This window comes from Dermacentor albipictus, chromosome 6, assembly GCF_038994185.2.
Source record: "Dermacentor albipictus isolate Rhodes 1998 colony chromosome 6, USDA_Dalb.pri_finalv2, whole genome shotgun sequence".
Lineage (NCBI taxonomy): Eukaryota > Metazoa > Arthropoda > Arachnida > Ixodida > Ixodidae > Dermacentor > Dermacentor albipictus.
In genome coordinates this window covers 69,314,766-69,325,625 of record NC_091826.1, presented here as the reverse complement: position 1 = coordinate 69,325,625, position 10,860 = coordinate 69,314,766, and the positions used below count along the sequence as shown (strand labels likewise).

The 10,860-nt window shown below is 47.9% G+C and overlaps 1 protein-coding gene and 1 non-coding gene across 2 annotated transcripts; both read left to right on the top strand.

Annotated features, from left to right (window-relative positions):
* Positions 1-218: 218 nt before the first annotated feature.
* On the top strand, positions 219-322 carry LOC135910532 (U6 spliceosomal RNA). The gene has a single exon (XR_010567090.2). It is a non-coding gene; the product is annotated as a U6 spliceosomal RNA (small nuclear RNA).
* Positions 323-4,967: 4,645 nt separating this feature from the next.
* On the top strand, positions 4,968-6,919 carry LOC135911207 (uncharacterized). The gene has a single exon (XM_065443408.2). The coding sequence runs from the start codon at positions 5,836-5,838 to the stop codon at positions 6,832-6,834; it is 999 nt and encodes a 332-aa protein (XP_065299480.2). The 5' UTR covers positions 4,968-5,835; the 3' UTR covers positions 6,835-6,919.
* The last annotated feature ends 3,941 nt before the right edge of the window (positions 6,920-10,860 follow it).

The window sequence follows — 10,860 nt, the reverse complement described above, 5'->3', positions numbered from 1 at the left end:
CAACCTAACCTGACACACAGTTCGCAAAAAGGGGTCATTCGTGTCACGAAAAAACATAAATCGGTTAACCAACTGGCGCAGATATAGATGGGCCAAACCTAGTCCTCCAGAGCGGACGCGGTGAAACAGATTGGTGCGTCGTGTCCGCTCCCAAGTGCTTCCCCACACAAAAACCGCAAATACACGGTGCAGCTTCTGCACATTGACGCGAGAACAATGAATTGCTTGCAAGACATATACTAAAATTGGAACGATACAGAGAAGATTAGCATGGCCCCTGCGCACGGATGACACGCAAAATCGTGAAGCGTTCCACATTTTTTCGTACTTTTTCTAACGTGTTTCTGCATCTTGTGAAGCGAAACTTGAAACATTCGTTTTTTTTGTGTGTGTGCGTGTGTGTGTACTCACTTTGCATGAATGCCTGGTACTACACCTGTTTCTCGAATATTCCGTTCTCTAAAAGAAAAAAAGAAGAAACGTTGCCGTGATGTAATTTTACAGCACCACAGGGTCACGGTCAAACTTGCTGTTACAAAGTTATATTGAACTGTATGCGTAACGCGTGAAAATTCAGTGCAACGAATTTGCTTCAGGAAAATCAGTATACAGTTCGTTAGACATAAAATGGCTGTGGCTTAGGTAAGGTTAAGCCCAGGATGCGAAGCATACTAGCCTTTATTTTAGTTGTTGAACCACTGTTTAGCCTGGTGAACTGCTGTTGCTTGGCTATATTTGGTTCGGCTAGACGAAGAAACAACTCATGCATTACTTCTTCGCCTTCAAGAGTGGAACGCGACAGCGTTCCCGTCGACCCGCCAAGGGGTGTAAGACAATGGGCGCGTTAAGTTAAGGCGCTCGAGCGCGCTCTAGCCAGCAGAGCGCGCTCTTTTAAGCTTAACGGCTAAAAAGCGACTTCCGGTGCGTGATTGCGGAGCGCGCTCTACGCGCACCATCCTGGAAACGGTGCACGAGAGCGCGCACCTGCTACGGCTTCCGGAAAAATGACGTCTTTCCTACTCTTTCCACCAATGCAAGTCGGTTCTCCTTGCCCACTCGTTCCTCTCGCCGCCGCGCTGCCGGGCGTCTGAAGCTGCTGTCAGGCGAGATCGGCAACGTGTTGGCGCGCTTTGAGCTTGCATCGCATCATAAGCTGCTGCTGCTGCCTGCGTCGCCGCGCGTCAAGTTCTTCTACCTCTTCATCGTCTAAACAAGGGCTGCAGAAGTACGGTCGGCGGGGCCATTTTCGAGAAGCGCGCGAAGTGCAATAGCGGATGCGGAAGCAACATAACATTCGCCAGACGGCACGTTCGTGCACCCGAAAACAGTCGGCGAAAATGGCCGTTAAGTTAAGCTGCGAAGGCGTCGCACTCGAGCGCACTCGAGCGTGCTCCTTTGGAGTTCGGAGCGCGCTAACTTAACGCGCCCAATGGGCTACAGGGCAGCGACTACGCGCCCCGCATTGGACGCGGTGAGCGTCGAGCAAAGCAGCGTTCGGCGCGGCAACGAAATGTGCGCCTGAGCAAGAGACGCACGCCTTAGAAACAGCGCGTTTCTAAGGCAACACCACATTCACTAGAGGCGCTTTTGTACCGCTTTGAAGCGTTGTACTCGTGGCTCAGTGGTAGCGTGGCGTGCCTGTGGAGACGCCGACGGCGTCTAAAGTGAGCTACCCAGCAGAACTAGAACGCCTCGAGACGCCCGTGGCGTCTGACGACGCAATATCTGCGACAGAAGCAGGGATTGCGGACCTTCCAATGGAAGCGGAGACGCCAGAGGTGTACCATTCCCTGGAGTCTGAGCCGGAGGACGCAAGCAATAGGGCCACAAGGATGCCTGAGTTTGGTTCGGACGAGGATGAAGGCACATCAGGGAGCATTACAGAGATGAGAAGCATGGTGCAAAAAGTAAAATCGAAAGCGGCCATGAAGAGGAACCGTGTTACCACGGCTCCTCGGATACCGCCCGTGGAAAAACGTCACAAGCGCTCCTTGTGAGCCGGAAAGACCACGCCTCAAAGGTATGCATCATTGGCCGGAGTATCGGCAGTTTTATCACTATGGCTTACTTAAAGCTAGCAACCTTTAATTGCGTGAGCTTGGTCGCACGCAGGAGGAAGCAGTGGTTTCTCAATCTTCTACTGCAAGAAAATGTTGACATTGCGTTTATTCAGGAGACAAAACTTTCATCGAGTGTGCAGTTGGAAGAGATGGACCACTTTGTTCGTAACCATTACTCGTTTTATTTTTCGCCTGCTTGTGGTTACAGCGGAGGGACGGCAGTTTTGGTGAAGAAACACTCAGCGGTACTAGTGTACCCCGAGTGGGACAAGGACCGAAACGGCCGTGTATGTAGTGTGGATTTTATATACCGGAATGAACCATACAAGCTTGTTTCCATTCATGCTCCGAATGACGCACCGCTACGAAAAGAATTCTTTTCAGGCCTGAGGCAGTATCTTGACTCACCATGCCGTACCATATTTGCCGGAGACTTTAATTGTGTTTTACGTGCTTCAGACTGTTCGAAAAAGCGATCGCCAGATACCAGCCTAGCAGAGCTCAGGAAGCTTTTGAGAGACTATGACTTGCAAGATGTTACCGAGATTGCGCCAGGAGATAATGATGGTTTTACACATTGGCAAGGGGACTGTCATTCAAGGCTTGATCGGTTTTACGTGTCTAGTGACCTCTCATCGTACAACGTGCGTTATAAAGTGCAACCTGTTGCATTCTCAGATCATGCATTTGTCACAGCCGTATTTGAAGAAAAGAAAATAACAAGAAAGAGGCACAAAGAGTGGCAGTTGTGGAAGCTGAATGAGAGTCTGCTGGATGACAAAGAAATATTCGGCAGCATTAAGAATCTAATCAAGGAAAAAACGAAAGGAGGACAGGTAGATACGATATTGTGGGAAGAGATAAAGGAAGAATGTAAGATGTTTCTACTTGCAAAAGGACAGGAAAAATCAGCACTGAAGAAGAGCGAAAAGCTGAGCTTGCTACGAACTCTCAAAAATCTAATCGAAGCCGAAAACTGTCACCCGGGTACCCTCACAGAGGATATCAAAGAGTGCAAAGGTCAGCTGCTGTCAATCTTGGAGAAAGAATATAAAGGCGCTATGATCAGGTCTAGGACGGAATCACAGCAGAGAGATGAGGAACCGCTCAAGATTTTCAAGACAAAAGAAAGACAGCGCGGCATGAAAAACAGAATAGAAGCAATACAGAGCGGGGACAGTATTCTCAAATTACAAAATGACATCGAGACTGCCTTCACTCAAGCATACAAAGGCCTCTTCGAATACGGAAGTTACACATGCGACCGTGAACTCTTGCAAAAGTATGCCTCAACGTTAAACTGCATAGATGACGAGACAAAACAGCAAACAGATGAGTGTATATCAGAAAGCGAAATAGAATGGGCCATACAGCAGCTAAAACCAAGAAAATCGCCAGGAGTAGATGGACTCAGCACTGCCTTTTACAAGAAATTTTCACCGGAATTAGTCCCAATATTACGAGATGTGTATGATGACATTTTGAAACGAGGATTACTGCCTCCATCTATGCGACGAGGTCTTACTGTCTTACTGCCAAAGAAGCATTCAAGGCAAGTTCCGACAGTGAGCGATTTCCGCCCCATTAGTCTTTTAACGACCGATTACAAAATACTTGCTAAAATTATAGCTAGACGGCTGGACTTTGCCCTCGGAGCAGTTATTGGCCTCGAGCTCCACCACTGGAAAAGCTGGCGCCACCGTCGGCGTGACGTGCTAGGAGGGATCACGTGGACATAGCGGCCGCGTCGGCTGCTTCGGGCGCGCCGAAGCGAGCTGAAAACGAGTTTAAATTCCCTCGTACGCTGCGGTCCTCATTTAGTGGCGAAATTTTCCCGCTTCGAATGTCTCCTTTACAACGCTTGAAAGCACTACAATAGGTAGTGGCTGCCTTTGAAGGCGCGCAACATGGTAGACTACTGCTCGGTGCTGCAGGGCCGGACGCACATAACGGAGGCCGGTGTCAGCCTTGTTCACACGTAGCCGCAGGACAAGAAGCTGCGTAAAGCTGGCTCGCGAAACGTAAAACCGGAAAACAGTCATCGGCTACAACTCGGGTATGCAGCAAGCACAGACGCGAGGAAGATTTCTGCTACGGCGCCCGGTCTGCGATGTTCTGAAAACACGCACTGAGACGCTCGCCCGAGTCCGCTGCCCGACTAATGTCATGACGGTTTGGTCTATGAACTTGTCGATGCTGTAGATACTGGCAAGTTCAGTGGAGTGGAAAGGCAGCGGTAAGAAGCACATTTAAAAAAAGCATGGCATATGGTCATGTTTGTGTTATGAATTAATGCACTGGATTACAAAAAAAAAGGAGCAGCGGGAAATTGCACGCTGAGGACACCGATAAACATACAGTGCGACGCAACTCGAGAAATAGTACTGAAAGGTAAAGAATTTAGAAAAAAAGAAAGATTGAATCGTCGCGACGGTACATCACAGGCGTCGAAGTCTCTACAATAAAATTATTTTTGAACAGCTCTGATAGCGCCCGCGCAACAATGGTTGCTTGTATATTGTCAAATGCTCATATTCTGCGACCTAAAGCTCATGGCACGGTGCGAAAACGCGCGCGCGGAGAAAGCGAAACAGTGCGCGCACAAGCATGCAGATGCGCACTCGGTCGCTGCGAATCTGCGCGATCGCTGCATTGAGTCTTCGTTCTATTACGCTCCATTTAGTTATACAAACGCTATAAGAACATATTTCACATAGTTTGCTCTCAGCGTTTATCTACCTTTCACGCAAGAAGCCGGTTCGGGAGACTCCATGGCTGCGACCGCGCGCAGTGGCGTTCAATGTACTACGTATTCGGTAAAGAGGTAGCTTCTTTAAACGATTGTGTGCTTTCAGTTTGCCCAAGATTGTTATTTAGACAGTAAGAAACTTCTCTTGTTTCGAAAGTACTTACAGAAATGTCCGGGAGAGCTCGCGCGTGGTGTTTTCAGTGAGCGCTGACAGCAAAACCTATGAGGAGCGCGCCACGTGATCCCTCATACTACGCCAGCGAGGCGCTTCCGATAGATGGCGACTCCGTAACTCCTCGCCGCCAATAGGCAACCATCAATCTTATGGCATCAAAGGCCGTCGCATCAGTGATAACCTGCACGCTATGAGGATACTGTGCGAAGCTACCTCCGTTGGTGGATCCAGGGCAGCGGTTTTGCAAGTGGATCTGAGCAAGGCTTTCGATAGAGTAACACATGACTTTCTCTTCAACTTGCTTAAGGCCTGCAACATTGGGGACCGACTCCTAAAATATATTGGTGTCTGCTACAGACAAGTGACGACGCGACTGGTAATCAACGGACAAACAACTCCCACCATACAGCTCAACAGATCCGTTAGGCAAGGATGCCCCATGTCACCAGTTCTTTTTGCTCTGTACTTAGAACCCTTGTGCCGAACAATTCTGAACGACAGCAACATAACAGGCTTCAGTTTCGCAGATACTTCTCTGAAAGTCCTCGCCTACGCCGACGACCTTACGCTTGTGGGTGCCTCCAGAGAGGAAATCCGCCAAGGTGTGCAGCATGTCATGGACTTTTGTAAAGTTTCTGGTGCTAAAGTGAATCGAAAAGTGCGCGGGTGCATGGCTAGGTGCCTGGGACTTAAAACCAACCACCTTCCTAGAGGTGAAGTGGACGTCTGAAATCATCAGCTACATCGGTGTGTGTTTTAATACTGCCAACCTACAGAATGGACAAAATACAATTCGAAGTGGTACCCTCGCGGCAAAAGTGCAACAGTGGCATGGGAGAACGGTCCCGCTTATGAACAGAGCTTTTGTGTGTAACACTGTGTTCTTTCCAGCTATATGGTACTCAGCGCAGGTGATGCCCTGTTTGCCGGCTCAGGTGAATCGAGTGCATAGATTTTGCGCAACATATATTTGGGAGTCGCGGTTTGAGCGCATGAGGCGCAGTAACTTATTCTTAAGTAAGGCAAAAGGAGGCCTAGGGCTGGTAAACGTAGAGATAAAACTCAAAGTTCACAGGTACCTTTTTTTCAAAAACCAAACTCATCATATTATACGTCATTCTTTCAAACAATTAGGAGGGGGGTACTTAAGCGAGTGGATCGAAGGTGCCCAAGGAGTCCCACGAGCCCGCACCCTAAAATTCTACAGGGAGGTGGAGCAGGCAGCTCGCTTCTTCGAGCAGCGTTTTTCTCAAGAGTATCTAAAAAATGTAAAACGGAAGAGTCTGTATTGGAACACTATAGATATGCTATTCCCACCACCCCTATATCGGTATCGAGTTGGAAGCCAGCTGGAGTCTGACGTTTTCAAGCGTCTGCCAAAATATCCTGTAAAAACAGCGATTAAGGATTTCTTTGTTAGGTTACATGTCGAAGTTCTACCTGTAAAAACATGGCTACGTAACAAAGGTTTCTTCGTGCCGTGGTCAACGGACTGCCCTCTCTGTCCCTATCCAGAATCGTTGCAGCACGTATTTTTGTTTTGTACAAATGCAGTACTATTTTGGCACAACATACGAATTGTGTTTGACGTGCAGATATACCCAAATTGGGATAACGTTAAATATCTGACACTGGAAGATGACAAAAATAACAATGCTGAAACCCTGTTATTGCTAGGTTTGTATGCAATTTGGAGATCCCGAACTGATTACGTCCTAGCACTAGAAAACGCAAAACCTGCGTGGACGCACTTTTGTGATGCTTTTGCGTATACAAGTTCGCTGCTAGGCGGCGAAGATGAGTTTAGCAAGCGATGGCAGGTGTGGCAGAAGCGCCTGCAGCAAAGATGAATACTCATATAGATGTGCAATTCGCAGTGTATGTGTGTGTGTGTGTGTTAGAAAAGCTGTGAAGAAAGAACGCTTCCGTGCATGGTACCTGCTATGGAAAAAAAAAAAAAAAGGCTCAGTGGTAGCGTCTCCGTCCCACACTCCGGAGACCCTGGTTCGATTCCCACCCAGCCCGTCTTGCAAGAGTTGAGCCAAAGCCACTTCTCCTCTGTCGTGACGTCACGGTGTCACGTGATTTCATGGTCACCGCCGCGCCTGAGGAGCTGGGTTGAGCCCTCGTAATATGCTTCGCATAAAAATTAGACAAGAAAGACAAGAAAAGTTAGACAAGAAAATAAAGAAAGCGTTCACCTCTGAGGACCTAGGGCGCTTCAGATGCGTAGTTATTTCAGATAATCTTGAATACCTGCGATACATCAACTCAGCTCTTTACGTTATATTTTTCTCCTTGCTTTTGTACACTTTCTCATAGCTGCAATACGCGAATGCTGATCGTGATTTTTTTTCTTTAGCTGTTTCACAGTGTAGCCGTAGGGGAGAAGGTTGGAAGAGCGCCGAAACGTGAGAAGGCGGCAGCTTCTGAAGTTCCCTCGGAGTAATAAAAACGAATCTCGAATGCCATGTGTTGCCGCTAAGCATCCTTCCTACATGCCGCTAAGCTTTGCCGTATTACGGCGCCTACAGTTTGCTTAAACTAGAGATATGGTCACTATGGTCTTCTAGTCATACCCGCCGATGCGTTGCTGAAACCAAAGTAACTTTGACCGAAACTGACCGAAACCAACCGGTAATGTCATAATTAGCTGTCATGTTTGCAACGACACTTTCCTTTTGGCAATTTCGTCACTCTGACTCTACACTTCGCAGCGTATTATCGTTCGTTAATACAAGTGCAAAATAAGTGGTGTCCCACGGAGGAAGGAAACTAAGGAGAGGCCCTACCCCCTCCGCGCGCTAGGAGAAGAGTGTGGCGAAAATGACGTAGTAGGGTCTCATTTTTTTGCTGATTTTTTTATTTTTTTTTGCTGTATGGCCCCGCCTTTTGGGCCACAATGGCGGCGTTGTTCTGATTTTTTGAGCGCTCACACGTGTTGCTCTGGTAGGTTTCGTGCCGTGGCAAAGGCGCTGTGTGGGCGGGTTTGCGTTAGTCACCGTGTCTTGTTGCGTTGTGTTACCTGCACCGTGCTCTGCCAGATGTTGCGCGAGCGCGCGAAACCACGCGCAACGCGGCGTGGTTTCGCGAAAGATGTAAACAAGAGAGGAGGGTGGCACAAAAGGCGGAGCTTCGCCATGAGCAACGCCAACTTCCGGCTTCACTTTTGCTTCACAAACAGTGACGTCAGGGCCTCTCCTTAGTTTCCTTCCTCCGTGTGGTGTCCAAATCCTCGTTCCAGTGGTGGCGCCCTCTGAACAAACATATGCAAATCTTGAAGGCTATGCTTTTGCTGGTTGCATGCAGCGAAATCAATTTTGCGAGCCAGAATCACGTCATAGATGTCGAATTTTCGACACCACCTATTTTAAGCTTTCAGAACGATCTAAAAACGTCGCTGTAAGTGGTGTCCAAATCCACCAACCTGTAACGTCACAGGCTTTACCTAAAGACCCTCCATCCACGCGCCACCGCCGCTTTCGGCGGAAACGTGTATGGAGGGGCTTTAGCTTTACCGACTTGCCGCTGTAGTCATGCTGCAGACGACATGTGACGGTATTGGTTGAAGTTGCGCAAACCGCTGGCCTATTTGACGTGGTTTTCGTTATCCAATCGCCAGGATTAATGAGAACGAATGTCTGGCTTCTGTTCGAAGCTGCGCTACCAGCCAAATCTTGGGATTGACTTCGCGTCAAGTGAACCGGAGGTGGCGTTTCCTTCCATTCATTCAATCTTTCATTCATTCGACTGCGCGGTAGGGACCGAACATGTCGAGGCTCACCAAGGGAAGGATCTCGTGGAAGAAACTGCTGGTCATAGCGGCTGTTCCCCACCTGATTTATTTCCCGCTTCGCTACTTTGCGACCAAACGTCAGGAACCGCCGAAGATCGATGCCGCCGCCACCGTGGGAGACTTGGACGCTTATCCGATGGTGCAGCGATAGACTCACGCAAGCGCTTCAAGGTCGTTGCGTGTACTGGCTGGTTATGTGCGGCCGTTATTTGCTGCTCTCACATCGCTTCATTGTTAGGTTCACGGATAGCAAGTGGCTGTGATACTGTTATGTAAAGTGCGTTTGATCTCTTAGAAATATATATATCTTATAAACACCCGTTATGAACAGCGTTAATCTGATTGTGACAAGTGATTCCAGCATCATTATTTATTACTATAGTTATTTACTGTAATTCATTTTGTCGCCAGTGGGCTTATTCACTCGTTCTCTTAATTTTTGGTTACACACACACACACACACAAAAAAAAAAAAACGGAATCTTTGTATACAAAACGACTGAATTTAGGTCGTGGCACCTTGCTGAAATGAAAGTGTTTAGCATTGAAAAATCGCCATGCACCTTGCTTGACTGTGGTATTTATGTCATATGTTTTTTAAGAACCTTATATATATATATATGAAAGGTTCCTAAAAAATCATAGTTACAGTGCATGGGAGCATGGTGCCTTATCGCAAAAAAGATGCCTCAATCAGATTTTGTGTGTTAAGTGTGTGTACAAAATCCGACTGAGGCATCCTTTCCGCGCTCCTGAACAACCAGATGCCTGAGGTCTGTGGAAGGGCTGGATCACACCACATAGAAGCATGCTGTCTACGTGTTTGTCAATGACCCGGCATTCAGCTGCTGAAACACAGTATGGATGCTGGCAAAGCGAAGCATAGTGACTGGTGCCGATACAGTGAAGAACCACTGATGTGTGCCTGAAGGCAGGTTGGCCAAGGTTGAAAGAGGCTTGAAAACGTTCAAGCAGTTGAATGACATGACTGCGTTGGGCTCGCGTAAGTGCACCATCGATGGTATGCAAGAAAACACCTAGAGAACATGACATGGGTGCAGCAGCTGAAGTTATGGCATCAATAGGCATTGGTACCTTATTGGAACGTAGGTCAAATTGGAGAATGACATCAAAAGTGTCGAGACACCCCGCACATTCACCGTGTATAACAGAGTTGAAGGACAGAGAAATGGATTGTGTACATGAATTGCCCCAGAACCATCGGCTACTGTGGCAATAGAAAACGGGAGTAGGAGGATTTAGTGACGTCCACCCTCCTCAGATGGTGTTAATGGGACAGTTGAGTCGAAGACGGTCATGAGAGACGAGCACCACGGCGGCAGAGAAGGTGAAATGACATTGGGAGCAACAACTACTTTAGAAGACTGGCTAGGAAGATCGACGGTAGCGTCACTGGGTGGGGACAAAGCGAGTTGCGCGCAGTTGACCATAGTGTGATACACGAAATGGAAGTCGAAGCCCAGAATAATGTTATGCGACGCATGCCATAGAATGACTAATTCAACACAGTACAGCACGTCTTGAATCACAACACGACTGGTACATGCTGCCAAAGGCTTGACGTGTGTAGCGAAAGATCAGAAACTGGTATCATCACTTTCTTGAGTTTGCGGCAGAAGTTTTCACTTATTCCAGAAATGGCAGGCCCTGTGTTTACAAGAGCATTTGTCGCGATGCCCTCTACAAATACTGCAACCCTTTTAGGAAGGGAAAATAAGTTCTTGAAAATTCTGGCAACTGCCCAGTTCTTGCCTAGTGAACTGCAGTTGTCAGTTTTCTTCCAGGAAAGCTGGGACAGCGAAGGGAAATGGAACCGCAACAGCGAGAAGGAGGCTGACATGGTTTGAATCCAGGCTGACATGAATATGAGTCTGATGGAGCAGGAATAGAACGATGTGAAGGTTGTTTGGGAAAGTAGGTCAGGTTCGGCGCACCAACACGAAAATAAAATCTGCAGCGGCAACAGGATGCACCATGTCATTGCTCACTAGTTTAGAAAATATTGCTGCATGGTAGCACAGGCTGAAAGGTCCGAGACCACTGGCATCTTACCTCCCAT